The sequence below is a fragment of the Dipodomys merriami genome, unplaced genomic scaffold (genome assembly GCF_024711535.1).
Source record: "Dipodomys merriami isolate MVZ:Mamm:240054 unplaced genomic scaffold, mDipMer1.0.p SCAF_5, whole genome shotgun sequence".
Lineage (NCBI taxonomy): Eukaryota > Metazoa > Chordata > Mammalia > Rodentia > Heteromyidae > Dipodomys > Dipodomys merriami.
Window position 1 is genome coordinate 9,827,024 of NW_027206068.1, and position 20,116 is coordinate 9,847,139.

The window sequence follows — 20,116 nt, forward strand, 5'->3', positions numbered from 1 at the left end:
CTTCAGCTCAAGGTTAGCACTCTACCACTTGAGCCACAGCGCCACTTCCGGCTTTTTTCTTATGTGGTGCTGAGGAATCGAACCCAGGGCTTCGAGCATGCAAGGCAAGTGCTCTACCACTGAGCTACCTTCCCAGCCCAGGAGTTCTTTATCTATTGTGATGTCCATACAAATATTTTCTTCCATTAAAAATTCCCTCAAAAATTATGATTTGATACATTGTTCCCTCAGAAATTATGCTTTATTTACAGTAAGTTACCATTGTGAGTTATTTCTTCTAATTCATGTATATTTTACATTTTGCAAAGTACATTAGAACTTCAACTATTGCATGAAAAAAGCCTGTTCAGATGAGGAGATTTAATTGAATTAATTGACTTATCAAGAACTATAAATATTAGTTGGATTGAGAAAACTTTATATTACTTCACTCCCACTTTTTTTTTTTTTTTGAGACGTGGTCTCAGTATTTAGCATAGGCAGGCTTCAAACTTCTGCCACAGCCTCAATAGTAGTGGGATTTTGTTTTTCTTTGAGAATATACATAATGATCAATTCAGTTTTGATTACAGGTGAATTCTTAGATAAATAAAAAAGGGAGTATTGTACTGTAAGATCTTACCATTCTTGGTTAATTGGGAATAATGTATTTTATCATTTATTCATGTGGAAGTTAAGTGGTATACAAACTTGTTGGATTATAAGTTTTTCCAGGTTTCTAGGAGTTATCAAATATTCCAAGTAAGTATTCCTTAGAACCCATAGATTCAGAGTTAGATGGCATTGTCACCTAAACCTTCTCTAGGGTAACTGCTCGTGACCCACCGTGCAAAAGAGAGCATTCTGAGCTACCTTTGGTGTGTTGCTCAAACGTGCCTGAGCATAGAGCAGCACTGGTGCAGTGAAATTGTAGCATTTGTCATATGTTCTTAGCAAACGTTTTCTTCCAATTAATATTCCATGAGCTATTTTTCCCTAAAGTTTTACTTAGACATTTCTAATTTAAATTTAAATGTTAATATTCAATAGTAAAATAGTTCTGCTAGTGATAATTATGTGTATGTGTGTGTGTGTGTGTGTGTGTGTGTGTGTGTGCGCACATGCGCGCATTTGTGGGGGGTCAGGGAATGTTACTGAGTTTGAGCTCAGGGTTTTCCACGTGCTAGGCAGGCGTTCTACTGCTTGGACCACGTCCTTATTGCTTTACTATGGTTATTATTTTTTTTTTTTTGGTCGGTCATGGGGCTTGAACTCCAGGCCTGGGCGCTGTCCCTCAGCTCTTCAGCTCAAGGCGAGCGCTCTACCAGTTGAGCTACAGCGCCACTTCCGGTTTTCTGGTGGTTTATTGGAGATAGGAGTCTCATGGTCTCTCCTGCCCGGGCTGGCTTTGAACCGCGATCCTCAGATCTCAGCCTCCTGAGTAGCTAGGATTACAGGCGTGAGCCACCAGCGCCCGGCTTACTATGGTTATTTTTGAATGTAGTTTTCCATTTTTCCCAAGCTGGTCTGAGCATGACCCACTGCCTGGCTTATGAAAATTCTTAAGTAGAAGAAGGGGAAATGATGAATGACTGGGCTCTATTCAGCAAGTTTGTGTTTTATATCATAGACACTTACTTTAAAAAATATGCTAAAATTACATAGTTGAAAACAGACAGGGAGGGTTTTTGTTGTTCTTATAGTTTTGGTTTAGGTTTTTGGTTTTATTTCCATGATGCTACTAAGTCCTCACATCCTTGCTTGGCATTTTTGCTCAAGATTGGCACTCTACTGCTTGAGTCACACTTCCACTTCCAAGCGGGTAGCTTTTTTTATAACTCCAAGTTTTGTGTTAATTCTTTTTTGTTGTACTTCTTGCTTCATGTTGGTGCATATAAAGCTGAAAACTGAACTGGAGATGGGTATGGAGGTGCATGTCGGTAGTCCCTGCACTCTAGAAACAGGCAGGAAGATCATAGTTTCAAGGTCAGTCTGGGCTACATAGCAAAATCTCATCTGAAAACAACAATGATGACAACAACAGAACTACACCATTGAACTGGAGTGCTGCTAATTATGAAAGTCAATATTAAGGTGGAAGGTCAGTCTCTTTGCTCCTCTAACATCCCTTTTCTGCTTTCATGCTTTCCTTCTGTTGTCTCTCTTCACCAGTCTCTGGACTCTCTTCATCAGCTCCTAATCTTAACTTTCTCAAAGGCAAGGATGTTAACTCCATCACTTGTCCAGACATAGGGCTGGGAACAATTTGGTTTCTCAGTAAAAGTTTGATGAGTGAACAAACAGATGTGTGGAACTGATGTTTAAGACTAGTTCTGTGATAATTGTTCTGGAGAATACCATGAAAGTTCTGTGGTTTATAAAATAACTTCAATAACAAATGGTGCTGGCAGAATTGTGTACACACATTTAGAAAACTGAAGTTAGATCCTTATATATCACGTCTCACCAGAATCAATTCCAAATGGATCAAAGACCTCGAGGTAAGAGCAGATACCCTGAAAATATTACAGGAAGGGATAGGGGAAACACTAGGGCTCTTGGCACAGGTTGAAACTTTCTTAAAGACCCAGAAACACAGCAAATCAAAGAAAGGTTGGATAAAATGGGATTGCATGAAACTGCAGAGTTTCTGCATGGCAAAGGACATAACTAGCAAGATAAATAGAAAGCCCACTGATTAGGAGAAGATCTTCACTAGCCATATAGCAGACAAGAGCTTCATATCTAAAACATACTTAGAGCTCAAAAAATTAAATTCCCCAAATCCTCAGAGAATCAATCGCCGCATTAACAAGTGGCTAAAGACTTAAAGAGAGATTTCTCTGAAGAGCAAATAAGAATGGCTAATAGACTTATGAAAAAATGCTCAACATCTCTGTCCATAAAAGAAATGCAAATCAGAACATTGAGATTCCACCTTATTCCAGTTAGAATGGCCATTATCAAGAAATCTAATAACAACAAATGCTAGCCTGGTGGGGATGTGACCAACAGAGAACTGTACTGTCGGTGAGAGTGTAAACTTGTTCAACCACTCTGGAAAGTAGTATGGAGGTTCCTCAAAAGACTATAAACAGCCGGGCGCTGGTGGCTCACGCCTGTAATCCTAGCTACTCAGGAGGCTGAGATCTGAGGATCGCGGTTCAAAGCCAGCCCGGGCAGGAGAGACCGTGAGACTCCTATCTCCAATAAACCACCAGAAAACCGGAAGTGGCGCTGTAGCTCAAGTGGTAGAGCGCTCGCCTTGAGCTGAAGAGCTGAGGGACAGCGCCCAGGCCCAGAGTTCAAGTCCCACTACCGACCAAAAAAAAAAAAAAAAAAAAAAAGACTATAAACATAGAGATCCCCATGACCCAGCAATCCTACTTCTGGGCACAATGACCACATACAAGGCCATTCTAAAGCTACCATCACAACTATGCTTATTGCAGCATTATTTACCATAGCTAAGATATGAACCAACCCAGATGCCCCTCAGTAGATGAATAAATCAAGAAAATGTAGTATATATATAAAATGGAGTTCTATGATTCCATCAAAAAGAATGACATTGCTCCACTCATAAGGAAATGGAAAAACCTGTATAAAAATATATTTTTGTACTCTTTATTGTAAAAATGCTATATAGAGGGGTTACAGTTACATGAGCAAGGTAATGAGTACATTTCCTATTGAGCATTGTTGCCTCCTCCTTTATTTCCCCCCTACCATACTTACCCTCCCACCTCCACAACTATACCCACCCACCCCGCCCAAAGTTGTAAAGTTCATTTTTAACATAGTGTTTTGTACATCTCATTGTTACAATGGGTCAACCTGCATTCTTATTTAAGCATTTTTTCCCTTCCCTTCCCTTGCCCACATTAGAGAAGTGTATATACAAGATGCAGGGCACCAACATCAAATACAGTGAAAACAGGTGTTATATAGTAGTGGAGGAACATACAAAGAAACAAAAAATCCCATGGTATATTATAAATATGTTGGAAACAATAGCAAGGAAGAAAAAAGGTATTTTTATATCCCTATCTTGGGGTTCATTTCATTTAACATCATGTTATATGGTCATATGTACATAGCTTTTGGCCTTTTGTGCTTGTCCTACACATGTTCTAGCTATTGCAAATAAGGGAAACCATGGGATCTATGTTTCTTTGGGCCTGGCTTACTTTACTTAATATAATTTTTCCAAGTCTTTCCATTTCCTAACAAATGGGGCAATGTCATTCTTTCTGATGGATATATTAATCAAAGCAAGCCAGGCCCAAAGAATTGTAAGTTTCATGGTTTCTCTTATTTGTAATAACTAGAATATGTGTATCATATTCTTAGCAGGGGATCATAGTGTAATCAATAAGTGCATAGGAGCATATATAATTAAGTATATCAAAATGAACTCCAAGAATTGGAAATGAGAGGTTCTTATTATATTCTGTTTGCAGTTATTTCTATTTTTTGTTTTAGTTTTCTGTCCACTTTGTCTTGTATGAAAGTTTATCTGATCTGTGGAAGGGAAAGGGAATCACAGTGACAGCAAGACAAAGGATGAACTAATGCAACAATGGTATTCCCTAGACACTATGTTGGAAATGAACGTTACAACTTGGGGAGAGGGGAATGGAGAGATGAGAGGGGGAGGGGTAACACTATTCAAAATGAAATGTACTCATTACTTTATTTATTTATTTATTTATTTATTTATTTATTTATTTTGACTAGTGGGGTCTGAACTCTGGGCCTGGGCGCTGTCCCTCAGCTCTTCAGCTCAAGGCTAGTGCTCTACCACTTGAGCCACACAGCACCACTTCTGGCTTTTTTTCTGCTTATGTGGTGCGAGGAATTGAACCCAGGGCCTCATGCATACAAGGCAAGCGCTCTACCACTGAGCCACCTTCCCAGCCCATTACTTCCCCTGTTCATCACCTTTACAATTAAAACAAATATTAGAGATAAGAGTAAATATAAGAACATACTATATGTAAGACTGGAAGCTGAACTATTTTGGAAACATTTCCATAGAGCAATGGAATTAATGAACAAATAATAGAGCACGAGCAATCATAGAACAAACTTCTATGGGGGAGAGAGGTTGAGAGAGAAAAACTGGGAGAAAGCAAGGGAAGAGGTGACATTGTTCAAAAAGAAATATACTTATTATTCAACCTATGTAACTGTAACCCTTCTGTATATCACTTTTACAATAAAAATAAAAATTAAAAAACAATAAAATGGCTTCAATGATTCAACAACTGAGTAGTATATAAAATAAAAAATCAACTATATATTCTCTGTTTTGTCTTGTGCTGGTTTTGGTGCTTAAACTCAGAGCCCGAGCACTGTCCTTAATTTTTTTTTCTCAAAGGTAGCACTCTACAATTTGAATCACAGCTCCACTTCTGGTTTTGTGCTGGTTAATCGGAGATAAGTGTCTCACAGAGTTTTGTACCTAGGATGGCTTCAATTTGTGATCCTCAGCCTGCTGAATTGCTAGGATTACAAATGTGAGTCACCAGCAGGTCTGTGTTTTATCTACTTATCTTTTGATTTCACATTGAACATTCTCTTAGAGCTTATTAAATATTAGTGTTAGTTTAATATAAAAGTATTTGTTTAATGTATGATCTGAGCAGTATACTTGACTTTAAATTCATACTTCTACATTTTAAAGTACTTCCTGAACTATACTGTCTTTGCTAAAAGTCTAGTGGAAATATGGACTGTGGGCACCCCTCTACCCCCCTCCACACCCCTCCACCTGTCTTGAGGCTTGAATTCAGTGTCATGGTGCTGTCCCAGAGCCTCTTTGTGCTCAAGGTTAGTGCCCTACCACTTGAGCCACAGCACTACTTCCAGCCTTTTCTGAGTAGTTTATTGGAGATAAGAGTCTCACAGAGTTTCCTGCCCCAGCTGGCTTCAAACTGATTGTCAAATCTCAGCCTCCTGAGTAGCTAGGGGCTGTGGGCACACTTTTTAGCCTGCTGGTCTAAGTACTGTACCTCAAGAATATTTGTCTCCCTGGCCAGCTCACAGGTGCTACTAACAGATGTTTCCTGAGAACCTAAAAATCAGAATAAAGATTAAGCTCGCAGTATGCTTTCATTTTTAGGTACTAGAAAACAAGGTTTAGTATAGGTATGGAATAGTAGATAAAATACTTTATAATTCCTTCAATTACCTATTCATATTTAGAGTAGACTTGAGTATTTTACCATTCTGGTAACATATTGTTCTCTTGATTGGTTTATAAGGTGATATAGGTCTCATAGTTTTAGAAGCTAAAATTACCCTGGCCCTGAGTTACAGCTTTATAGACCAATTGCTGATTGTTTTTATTATTATTTTTTTATTTTTATTTTTTGTGAACATACTGTATAGAGGAGTTACAATTACATGGGCAAGATAATGAGTACATTCCTTATCAAGCATTGCAGCCTCCTCTTTACCCTTCACATCCCTTCCCAGCCTCCCTCCACCCCCCTGCTGATTGTTTTTTGTGTTACCACATTTTCCAGATAAATGTCCCCACAAAGCTACTAAACTTTATAAATTTAAATGAGACTCTACAAGTAAGCATAACTTTACCTCTGTTTTGGCTGCTTGATAGAGAATGTCGCTTTTTGGCTCTTGAGCCACTTAGTTTGGGACCACTCTTCTTTTAACCGTGTCCTCTCTCTCTCTCCCTGCCCCCCTCTCAGCTTTGACACTTAAAAATGTGGCCTTTAGGCCTGGCTTACTTCACTTAATATAATTTTTTTCCAAGTCTTTCCATTTCCTAACAAATGGGGCGATGTCATTCTTTCTGATGGAGGCATAGAATTCTATTGTATATATATGCCACATTTTCTTGATCCATTCATCTACTGAGGGGCATTGGAGTTGGTTCCATATCTTAGCTATGGTAAATAATGGTCTCATGGTTTCCCTTGTTTGCAATAACTAGTACATGTCTAGGACAGGCAGAGAAGGTCAAAGGCTATGTACATATGACCACATGAGACAATTTTAAACAAAATGTACCCCAATACAGGGACACAAGTGGTTTTTTTTCTTTCTTGCTATTGTTTTTAATGTACTTATAATGCACTCTGTGACTCTTTTGTTTCTTTTGTATGTTCTTCCCCCACGGAATAACCCCCGTTTTCACTGTATATGATTCCAGTGTTCTGCATCTTGTATATACACTTTTGTAATTTGGGGAGGGGAAGGGGTATAGAGGAATGCTTAAATGAGGATGCAAGTTGACCTATTGTGACGTTGAGATGTACAGGACACTATGTTGAAAATGAACTTTACAATGTCAGGGGGTGGAGTGGGAGGAGTTGGGGAGGTGGGGAAGGAAGTGATGGTAGGGGGAAAACAAAGGAGGAGGCAACAATGCTTGATAGGAAATGTACTTATTACCCTGCTCTTATAACTAGAACCCCTCTGTACAGTATTTTTACAATAAAAATTTAAAAAATAAAAACAACCCCCCCCAAATCCTTAACTTCTACCAAGTTCTTTGAACTGTCTTTCTTGAGTTCTATTCATCTCTTTTAAACCCATTCCACTAACCCAAACAGGATCGTTATTAGCTCTTTATGTTCAGAAAACACAAAATCTTATATTATGAACTGTATCTCCAGCATGCAGTACTTATTAATAGTCTAAAATATCTTGTGTAAAACAAAAATGTTAACTACTATTTTTCTTGAATAAATACAAAATGATGGATTGAATAAAATAATGCTTGATATTAAGGAACTTAATATCAAACTTAAGGAACAACATAAAAGATTTGTATTACCTTCTTGTAGAGAATATAGCTTCTGCTTGGAATTTAATGTTTACCAAAAGTTTGATGAAGGCAGAAGGCAAACAGTATTTTGAAAGCATTGTCTGAAAATATGCAGGGTCCTATACTCTTATGATGTTCCCTCATCTTGAACTTGGGTTTAACAAAGGTAAAGGCAAACTAAAGAGTTAACTTTTTAAATAGAAGCAGATAATGGATAGTAAAGCCTGATGATGATTGCAAATGTATTTGCTTTAATAATCAAGGCCCAGTTTAGTAATCAAATAACATCTGATTGTGAATAGAGAGAAATTAATTCAGCTATGTCTCTCTTTTATTAAAGTTAATCATAAAATTAGTTTATGTTTTATCATTTTCAAACTACATATTTATCATTTAAAATAGATTTTTTTTGGGTCTGTTGTGGGGTCTGAACTTGGCCTGGGTGCTATCCCTGAGCTCTTCAGCTCAAGGCTAGCATTCTACCACTTGAGCCACAGCACCACTTCCAGCTTTTTTCTGCTTATGTGGTGCTGAGGAATTGAACCTAGGGCCTCATGCATGCAAGGCAAACACTCTACCACTGAGCCACCTTCCCAGCCCCTAAAATAGATTTTTTTAAGCACTTCAACAAGGTTCTTTTGGGAGATGAGAATAGAATGAGATTTGTTTGTGTTCCTGTTCTTTAAGGCAAAAAAATGTAAACTATATTATCCCATATATAGAAGGTATTATAATTTTATTTTAGATACTTCAAATATAATCTTTTTATGTCAGTTCTGGGATTTGAACACAGGGTCTTATGTTTACTATGCAGGCACCCTACCAATTGAGTCTTTTTGTTGCCTCCTTTGGGTAATATGTTGAAAGGGCCAGGCATATATTACACAGTAAATATAACATACAGTAGTAGTAATAAATGAATAGAGTGTTTTTGACCAAATATGTCTAGGTAGAATGGAAAGAAATTCATATTAAGGTTTGCCTTTTGATCTATCCGAGATGGCACACTTTAATCCCATCAATTAGGAGATAGAGGCAAGAGAGTTTGAGTTAAGCAAGCTTAGGCTATATAGCACAAGACATTGTCTCAAAATGAAAAATGTTTCATATTTTTATTTTAAGTGGCTAGTCTTTTTAGTTTTCTTATGTATAGAACAATGAACTTGTGAAAATTTTGAAAACTAGAGCTTAATGAAGTCAAGTAGCTTGCCAAGTCACATTACCAGTGGCTAAGTTGTAACTTCAATAGAAGATCGGTATTTCAGCCACATTTCTAAGATGTAGGCTCAGATTTGGGGCACCTAAATGTGGTAAAGAAAAATCTTAACGTTAGCTAATAATTATGCATATTGAATTTTAAAATATTCATAGTCCTGTGACAATTTTGACTTATTTGTAATTATATTTATAACTTCATGTTAAACATGTGTCTCCTTTTCTTAAAGTGTTTTTGCAAAATTGGCTTTATAAAAAGACTGCTGTTAGCCAGGTACCTGTCGTTTACACCTGTAATCCTAGCTACCTAAGAGGTTGAGATCTTGGATTGCTTTTGGAGGCCAGCGGGGGGTAAGAGTCTGTGAAATTCTTATCTCCAATTAGACCAGAAGTGGAAGTATAGCTCAAATGGTAGAGTGTTAGCCTTGAGCTCAGGGACAGTACCAAGCCCTGAGTTCAAGCACCAAGACTGTACCAAGCCCTGAGTTCAAGCACCAAGACTGTAACACACGTGCATGCGCGCACACACACACACACACACACACACACACACACACACACAAACACACACACACACACACACACATACACACACACACACACACACACACACACACCACACAGCCTGTTGTTATTTTGAATTAATTTTTTTTTCCCCTTAGCTGGGCACTGCTGGCTCATGCCTGTAATCCTAGCTACTTCGGAGGCTGAAATCTGAGGATCGAGGTTCAAAGCCAGCCTGGGCAGGAAACTCTGTGAGACCAGAAAGCTGGAAGTGGCACTGTGGCTCAAATGGTAGAGTGCTCACCTTGAGATGAAGAGCTCAGGGACAGTGCATAGGCCCAGAGTTCAAGCCCCATTACCAATGCTCTTACCCCCCCACACACCCCCAAAAAATCTTGCTAAGAGCTAATAGGATTAAAATATAGCTAGAATTAAAGTAACTAAATTATTCTATGTAGAAGATAAAATTTGGTTTAAAAAAGAATTATTTAAAGTAAAAAATGAGAAGATGCCCAGTATTACAACTATATAAAATAGTGGTTTTGTCTCTAAAGTGAAATTTCTCATGTTAAGACTTATTTTAAAATGATTGAGCAAGTATATTGGTCTCCTATCATCTCTGGAAATAATTGAGAGATTTTTGCAGTACTTTCTATGGTGAATAACTCTGGATTTTTTTTTTCTTGATTGGTCGTGGGGCTTGAACTCTGGGCCTGGGCCTGGGCCTGGGTGCTGTCCCTGAGCTCTTCAGCTCAAGGAGAGCGCTCTACCACTTGAGCCACAGTGCCACTTCCAGTTTTCTGATGGTTAATTGGAGATAAGAGTCTCACAGATTTTCCTGCCCTGACTGGCTTTGACCTCGATCCTCAGATCTCAGCCTCCTGAGTAGCTAGGATTACAGGCATGAGCCACTAACGCCCAGCTAACTCTAGATTCTTTTAGATAAAAAATTTTAAATCTTATAAGGAACATGCTTAATATATTATAAACATGACACAATGTCTGTCATTAAATAACCAAAAATGTTCCGTTTAATTTTATGTGAGACAGCAATCCTATATATAGATCAGTCTAAAGAAAACAACTTTCAAGTAGGTAATGGGGAAGTACAGGCTCTGGTCATATACTTACTCTAATGAAGCGGTTTTCAATGAATGGAGAAGGAAAACAGAACTCTACAAATAATACGGTTCACACACACTTTGGTCTGTGACTTTTGGTTACTATTTTAATGCATATGAAACACAATATTTTAGATTTCCCTTAATTATTTGGACTCCTACCGTTTGAATTTGATATAATTTGATTGGCCTATTTCCATGAAAATTAGTAGCAAATAAATAAACAAGTGAATAAACAAATAAGTGTTTGATAATAACAGACTCTGAACAAACTAGATCATGTTCCTGAACACTTCTACATGCATATAGCTAGCTATAGTACTGATAGCTGTTGCTGTCTTCTTTGGCTCCAGATAGACCTGATTGAAATCATATTGGACTTCTCATGAGGCTGTTGGAATTTCTATGTCATAAAGTAGTTAGTAGAGGCCAATTTGAGTCACTGTAATAGTTTTTCAGTTTTGCTTGGTAGCTTTCAAAGTGATTCAATAAAAAGGAGACTACAGATGGTAAAGCTGTTTTTAACTTTTTTTTTGGTTGGATGTGAGGCCTGAGCGCTGTACCTCAGTTAGCTCTTCAGCACAAGGCTAGCGCTCTACCACTTGATACACAATGCCACTTCTGGCTTTTTCTGCTTATGTGGTGCTGAGGAATCAAACCCAGGGCTTCCTGCATAAAAGGCAAGCACTGTACCACTGAGCCACCTTCCCAGCCCCAGTCTTTAACTTTTAAAGCCTTAGTCTCAAGACATAACCTTTCTGGGAATGCTATGGTTCTGCTAACTTGAAGTTGATCATCTTTATGTCTAAGAATGTACATATGACCATGTAAGGTATCTTTTTTCTTTCTTGCTGTTGTTTCTAACATATTTATAATGTATCATGTGGTTTTTTTGTTTCTTTGTATGTTCCTCTCCCATAGTATAACCCCTGTTTTCGTTGTATTTGATGTCGGTGCTCTGCATCTTGTATATACACTTCTCTAATTTGGAGAAGGGAAGGGAAAAAACAAATGCTTAAATAAGAATACAGGTTGAGCTGCTGGGAAGGTGGCTCAGTGGTAGAGCGCTTGCCTTGCATGCATGAGGCCCTGGGTTCGATTCCTCAGCACCACATAAGCAAAAAGAAAAAAGCCGGAAGTGGCACTGTGGCTCAAGTGGTAGAGTGCTAACCTTGAGCTGAAGAGCTGAGGGACAGCGCCCAGGCCCAGAGTTCAGGCCCCATGACCAGACCCCCCCCCCAAAAAAAAGAATACAGGTTGACCCATTCTAACAATGAGATGTATAAAACACTATGTTGAAAATGAACTTTACAACTTTGGGCCGGGTGGGCAGATGTAGTTGTGGAGGTGGGAGGGAAGGGATGGTAGGGGAAAATAAAGGAGGAGGCAACAATGTTCAATAAGAAATGTACTCATTACCTTGTTCATGTAACTATAACCCTTCTGTACAGCATTCTTACAATAAAAAACATACAAAAAAAAAAGAATAGTATGAACCCTCTCTTCTTTTTTTTTCTTTTTTCTGAGTATTATAAGAGAGCCTGAGCTCACAACATACTACTTGTGTGCTAATTGGTTAATCACTCCTAAGGTAATTGAGAAAAGAAGTGCTGTGAAGGGATTGTGCTAAGGTAAACATCACTAGTCAACTTTCAAGAGTTAACTATAGTTGATTGTTTCCTAAAGGATATGGTTTTCATATGTGTACGCTATATGTAATAGTTTCCTTTTGCCACTAAAGAACTAATAAAATTATTTGAAATTTGATTTCCCATATAGAGGAGAGAATTATTAGACTATGAAAAATATTTAATTTATATGCATATTTTTCAAAGATGTTCCAAGTTAAGATCCTAGATAGAAATTAAACCTTCATAGTGACATAAAAATAGTTCTGTTGCTAGATATAAAAGAATTACCAGTTTCTCTACGAAAACTGTGTCATGAATAGTTGGCACATTTGATATCATTGAAAGTTGCCTCCATTTTGCCCTTGGCCATTTGTTAAAGACTAATAATGGCATGGATATATTCCATGGAGTCCTAGAAGTGAGGGAGCCTTATAGCTGATTCAACCTGAGTTTTTCACGTTTTAGATGAGGAAAATGAGCCCTAGAGAGGCCACATGACTTGTTTAAGGGCATCTGTTTTTGCAACTGGGCCTTCATTATAGACTTCTTCAATCTATGCTGAGAATCATAAAGTTTGTATTAATGTCAAGCCACACTTCTGGGACTTTGCTGAACTGTTAAGCTATCTTACTTAACATTTATATTCAAGTTAAGTTTAGACTTTTCTTCCTTCTTGATGCCATAGTTTTTTTTTACTTTGTATTTGTTTACTTTGCAGGTACTGTAGTGATATTTTTTAAACCTAAAACCTTTTAAGAATAATAAAAAAAGAAAGTGCCAGCAGCTCTGCACCTTGGTGTCTTCTTCATATGTAGGTAGAAACAGGGAAATAACATCCAAGTTTTCTCCTGCATGTATGAACTGCACTTGTGAATGACAGACCAGTCACAACTCTGAGAATAAGGCAAATGTACAGACTACCCACCCCCTTTTCAGCCAAAATAAGCATCTGTGTATCATCAGGATAGACAGGAAACAAATTAGCATTTTTCAATTTTAGGCAAACTAAGGATGCATTGATTGGGGTTATATTGCATTACTACATGGCATACTTCAATTGTGATGATCATTTTTTAAGAAAATTTAGATAATAAAGTAGTCAAAAGGGGGTTGGAGAAGATACAGGAGAGGATATTCCCAGCATGAAGTGATAGTATTGTTAGAAAACAGAAGCCTACTGTTTTAAAAATGGATCTATTTACCAAATTTAGGGAATTCTAAATAACAGAAGTTTTTTTTTATTATTGAAGTTTATCACATGAAGTTAGATGAGATAAAAGGAAGCAATATGTCTTCCGAGGAGGTGCCCAGTTTAGGGGCTCAGTATCCCAGCCATAAGATGAAAGAAAGTGAAGAATTGAAAAGAGTATAGAAACATTTCATCAGTTTTTTTGTCGGTTTTTTTTTTTTTTTTTTTTTGGTCTGGTCGTGGGGCCTGAACTCTGGGCCTGGGAGCTGTCCCTCAGCTCTTCAGCTCAAGGCTAGTACTCTACCATTTGAGCCACAGCGCCACTTCCGGCTTTTTTTTTTTCTGCTTATGTGGTGCTGAGGAATCGAACCCAGGGCCTCATGCATACAAAGCAAGCGCTCTACCACTGAGCCACCTTCCAAGCCCAGTTTTTTGTCTGTTTGAATTGAGGGAAGAGAATAATGGATTGAGGACTAGAGAAAAAAGTAGAGAAGACTAATGTTGAGGAACTTACCCATTTTCTAGTTTAAGGAAACAGTTACATCATGTAATGTTTGAGACTATTTGACTGACAAGACTAGATCCTAACTTAGAGTAGAAGGTCTCATGAGCAAAATCATCTTTTTTTTTTTTTTAAATAGAAGACTCAGGTTATATATATATATATATATATAGCTACTCCAAGAAGTTCTGCTTTCCTCCTATTCTCCTTCCTCCTTTGCTCCCTCTTTTTTTTTTTTTTTGGTGGGTAGTGGGGCTTGAACTCTGGGCTTGGGCACTGTCCCTGTACTCTTCAGCTCAAGGTGAGGGCTCTACCCCTTGAGCCACAGCACCACTTCTGGTTTTCTAGTGGTTTTTATTGGAGGTAAGAATCTCATGGACTTTCCTGCCCGGGCTGGCTTTGAACCGCGATTCTCAGATCTCAGCCTCCTGAGTAGCTAGGATTACAGGCGTGAGCCACCAGTGCCCGGCTAACTCTTCTCTTTTTTTGATCTGTAACTTTTTACAATGGAAAGCTATACTAAAGATGTCAGTTTTTCTTTAGAAAATTTTTGTTATGATTTAGAGAGCATCTGTCCTATATGTTAATTTATTTGTCTAATAGAAGAATGAATATTGAGTTTCCTCAGTGAGACCAAATACCACAGTTACCCTCAATAGTTTAATGATTGACATAGACTTATTCATGTTTCTGAATGTGACTTTTACATACAAAATATTACAGTAAGTTTTTGCCTTTGTGTGAATCAAGTTTATTCTGGAAAACAATAATGAATTAATCCTAGCTTTTCCTAAAGTCTTATATTTGGAAATGATTGCTCTATTTTAAATGTATTTCAATTTGTTAATCTGTGTTTATTGAGTGAAACTTACCCATCGGGAAACTGAAGTTAGTGCTTTATTGTAAGCTTACTTTTATAAGGAAAAGTGCATATGATTTCATAACTACAGTACTGTGATCTCTTGATACTAAAAACATTAAAAATTCTGTGATGAAATGTATATCATAAACTAATAGTGATTTTTTTTAATCTTAAGCCATATTAATACCTTTTTTGGATGCATTCTATGGAATCTTCGATTAGATTTTGTATTACTTATTTGATTTTAGCAGACAGCTGGGGATAAATATTATATTTGTAATAAAATTTATAAGAATAGTGAGATTACTGAGTAGGGGCTGGGAAGGTGGTTCAGTGGTAAAGTGCTTTCCTCACATGCATGAGGCCCTGGGTTTGATTCCTCAGCACCACATAAACAGAAAAAGACAGAAGTGGCACTGTGGCTCAAGTGGTAGAATGCTAGACTTGAGCTGAAGAGCTGAGGAACGGTGCCCAGACCCAGAGTTCAAGCCCCATGACTGACAGAAAAAAAAAAAAAAAGAAATAAAAAGATTACTGAGTAACTTGGTACTCATGACCCTGAGTAACATAATTGCCATGTGATTAAGGATAACTTCTAGGTTTAAATTTTAATTTTTGTAGGGATCCAATTCTTATATGTGAGTGATATTTCTATCAGTTCTGCCTACTCAGATTCTTAAATGCCCTAGCAAAACTAAAAGCATACTCACTCAGTTGGTAAAATTTTTCTATGAGTACAACAGGGAGAGAGACTTGGAAAAACAAATTTTAGCATATGATGTTGAGGAAAATTATTTTATGTTTTACTTTTTAGGAATAAGGATAATCATCACTATGCATTGAAATTCTTGAGTCAATCCAGTAGAAATGTAAAGAAACGTATATGGTTTATTTGAAACTCCTGAGTTATCAGGGATTTATTTTACTACACTATTCATAATATTTCCAAGTTCTGTTGTTATAGAATATAAGTTGAAAGGTATCACTCTTTTGAGATACTTCAGTTGCAGGATATTTTTGTATTAGACACAGTAGTATATTAAGGTACAGGACTAGACAATATTGTTTTGCTCTTGAGATTTACACGAGGAAGAGAGAGACTAGTCTGTAGAATGAATCTGAAACAAGGCAAATAAGTCTAAATTTAAGAGTTTTAGTAATTAAAGTGCACTGACTTTAATGAGGTCTGGTACTTGTTTTTTTTATAATGCATTACCCACTCTGTTCCTCCCTCACTTCCCACAGGTAACCAGTTTCCCCCAATTGCGGCACAAGATCTTCCTTTTGTTCTAAAGGCTGGTTACCTTGAAAAACGCAGAAAAGGTAAGCAGTAGATTCTAAGGGGGAAAAAACAACTATGTAAACTGTCATATCTTTCTGTAGTACACATATAGAGCTCACATTCTCTATGCGATTGAAGACTTTAGGACTGTAAGAAAATCTGTATGACATTATCAAAACTATATCAAGACTTTTAGTTTTGAATAATTGTTAATAACAAAACAACAGACCAACCATCAGCCTGGTCTATTTATAAAGGATTCAGAAACAGTAGTGTCTTGCATTTTCTGTGAAAGCTTTGGCCCATGACTGTGTTTTCAAGTATGGGATTTCTCACTATTATCCCACCCTGCTGAGCAGTGAGCTATCTTGCACTAAGCCTGATGGACCACAGGTCTGCTGTGGTTCAGATCAAGCCTGGCATCTTGTCTGCCATTGTCTATTACTCATTTCAGTGTTCCTCTCCATTGGCCATGATAATTGGGAGTTGACCAGATGGCCTCCCTCTTTCAGCACCAACATTTAATGAAAATGAAGTATGGAGGTGGTATTATGATAGGAAATGAAAGTAGAAAGTCTCTTTATTACCATTCGCTTATTTCTCATGTGGTCCTTTCAGGCCTTTCTGTTTATGTTTGATTTGCTTTTCTTAGTTTTCTTAGCTGAATTTTAAAGCTGAAAGAGATAATAGAAATAATCTAGGTCAGTTCTTTTTCCTTCCCTTTGATGAGTAAATGAGACCTAGATGAATCAATTATCTCAAGACTGTGTAATTAAATGCCTTTTTAATTCTCTGTCAGGGAAGTTGGTGGCCAGGCAGTTTATACCATAAATGTGGCAGCTTAACCCTGCTATACTTTACTCCCTTTTGTTTTTGTTGTTCTCATTTTATTTTTCTCTTAGAGTAAAAGTACAAATTAGTCACTGGAGCTAAAAGGAACCACCAAGATTATATTGACTACATTTTCCTTTAATGATCAGGAAATGGCTTTACATTTATGTAAGTCACATATCTTATCTAAACTGTTCTTTCCTTCTCTTATTACAGATCACAGTTTCCTTGGATTTGAGTGGCAGAAACGATGGTGTGCTCTCAGTAAAACAGTGTTCTATTATTATGGAAGTGATAAAGGTAGGGTTGGTGTTCAGTATAACAACTTCTATAGCATGAGGGGTTGGCTGAGAAAATTGAATACATACAGTATGAACAAGTGAGAATTTTTAAAAACAATTACTGGCTAATACTACTTATTTTCTATGATTAATTTATAATTTGTTTTCATTATTTGACAAATGCTTTGAATTCCAAAGTGCCTCTAGAGTTAACACAATTATGTCTTAGGAAAGAGAGTAAAATCACTTGCATCCATGTTGCCTTCAATCTTAGAAATATTTACCATCTAGGCTACTTTTGTAAAATTTTGGAATAAACAAAGGCTATACAGATGTGAAGGCTTTGAAGGCAGGTAAAGAAAATATTAAATAATTTCAGATAAAATTCAATGCATGTAATTCCTTTCTGATGTCACTAATAATAGCAAGGTCTGGGAAGGTAGCTCAGCGGTAGAGTGCTTGCCTTGCATGCATGAGGCCCAGGGTTCGATTCCTCAGCACCAAATAAGCAGAAAAAGCCGGAAGTGGCGCTGTGGCTCCAGTGGTAGAGTGCTAGCCTTGAGCTGAAGAGCTGAGGAACAGCGCCCAGGCCCAGAGTTCAGGCCCCGACCGGCAAAAAAAAAAAAAAAAAAAAAAAGCATGGAGAGAGTATTTATATTCTAGATCCTGTCTAAACACTTTAGTTATCAACATAAGCAAGATTTTATATTAATGTAGTTATCTCCAGTTAACAAACAAACAAACAAAAAAAGCCAGAAGTGAAGATATGGCTCAAGTGTAGAGCACCAGCCTTGAGCAAAACCACTAAGGAATAATGGCTAGGCCCTGAGTTTTAGCTCCAGTATTGGCATAAAAATGTTAACATTGTAACATTCTGTTTTCTTGTTGGTATTTGAAGATCTGTCTTGTATTTCTTTAAACTCTATTATTATAATGCCTGTTTTTAATGTGTTCTTAGGTCTGTCTAGAGTTTTGTTTCTCCTTGGGCTTCTTTGGAATTCTGTTAATTCATCTCCTTTTAGGAACTGTGAAAAATTGTGCCCTTAGACTGTTTTAAATTGCTTCTTTGGCAAGTTCCAGATTTCATTTCTCTGCATCTTTTTCTTTCCAGAAAAATGTATCAAGTAACATTTTTATTTTCTTTTGTGAACTCAGGTAACCAAGTTGTACAGCCTTTGTTGTTGTTGTTGTTGTATATGTGAACCATTTACAAAACTTGGAAAGAGCTGTTTGGATAGATGAGAACTATAATCCTCCAACTAAGTGGGATTTAGATAAATGGATTATAGAGGCACAGAAGGAGTTGATACCACTTACTGGGTTAAACTGTACTTTGTTATTATTTGACAGATACATAGCTCACATTTTCTACCTGACTATGTGTGCCAAAAAACATATTGAACTATCAAGACAGTAATGGCCTAGAAAGAATAGGTCTATTCTCTTGGGTATATAATGCACTTTACCTCTGTACCCATAAATATTGTCTGTATTTATTATTCATAGCCATTTGGGGCCCTTAAGTAACAAATATATAGTACATATTTTATCACTTTATGAAATCACATCCATCCTCTCATCTTCTCCCTTTTCTTGTGATTATCATACATCTCATTCATCAAGCTTCCTAGATCCTAGATGTTCAGATTTCCATCAAGTCATCCATTCATTCACTTTCTCATTTATTAGTATTTTTATATTGGTTGGGCTTGGTAGACAATAAACACTGTGAACCAAAGGTTCTTAGGCATGTTTGCAGTTTGGGTTGTATAGGGGTCAGAGAGAGGAAGAGAGAAAGAATGCTGTGAGATGGTAAGGTAAGGTAGGCAGGCACAGATAATTTCAATCCAGTGCAGAATGTAAGTTAAATAAAATACATTTGGATTACAAAGGAGGCAAGTGCCTAGTGGAGTTAAGAAAGACTTCTAGGAGAAGAAGACACTTTATCAGGCTAGAAGAATGAATAGTTTGCTGGGTAATTGTTTAAGTATCTGTGTCCCTTCAACATTTCTATGTTGGAATGTTAACTTCCAAGGAAAGTGTGTTTTTTAAGGGGTGGAAGCGCTTAGGAGATCAGGTCATGAGGACTTGACTCTCATGAGTGGTGTAAATCAGGAAACTTTGGTGGAAAAAAGTCTTTGCTAAGGATTAAGAGAGACTGAGGGCCTTGTTAAGGATTTTGCCTTGAGTATGGCCTTTTAGCAGAGGCCCAAATGTTTGTATGATAATGTTGGTTTCTAGAAAGTAATTGTGATAGTATTGTGGAGGATAAATTGGGATGGATACAGCCTGGGTCAAAACAATCATTTAAGAAGACTGAAATAGTCTATACAAGAAAGATTAAAATACTGTGGTTGAAAAGCAGAGAATTTAATGCAGTCATTGGCTCCAAAGCCTTTCCTGCAACCTTATGTGGTATCAACCACTCCTGGATGCCCAGGAATGATGGGTTTTATTTTGTTTTTTGTTTTTTGTTTTTTTCCTTTTTCTACATTTTGCATGATCTTCAGTCAGGTTTATGATAGAACCTATTCCTACTCTTTTGAAGAGGAGTAGAATTGGCTGCACACACATACAACCTACATTTTCAGGGCTTAAAGAGCTTCCCTTCACCTAGAAAAAATTATGTCAAGTGAAGTAAGCCAGGTTCAGAGAGACAAATGATGTATGTTTTCTGTCATCTGTGGAAGCTAAATCTAAAATGCAGTCATACACAATCATGCATATAAACACAAACTGACTAAAGGATGGTATATTTAGGGGAGGAATCCAAAGGTGTCACTCCTCTGAACAACTAATATACTGCTTATCAAAATGGATATCGGGAAGCAGCAACATGTTTTGGGGGGAAAGCTCAGTGGAAGACATATGAAAAGAGGGAGAAAGGGGAAGCAAATGCAGTCATTGTATTCATTGTACAT

The 20,116-nt window shown here is 37.3% G+C and overlaps 1 protein-coding gene across 1 annotated transcript in view; it reads left to right on the forward strand.

Annotated features, from left to right (window-relative positions):
* Skap2 (src kinase associated phosphoprotein 2) overlaps nucleotides 1–20,116 on the forward strand; it is a 177,291-nt gene that overhangs the window by 84,576 nt on the left and 72,599 nt on the right. The window contains exons 5-6 of the mRNA XM_069996054.1: nucleotides 16,047–16,124; nucleotides 17,131–17,214. Of these exons, the coding sequence (XP_069852155.1) occupies nucleotides 16,047–16,124; nucleotides 17,131–17,214 (162 nt within the window). The remainder of the gene's footprint in view (nucleotides 1–16,046; nucleotides 16,125–17,130; nucleotides 17,215–20,116) is intronic.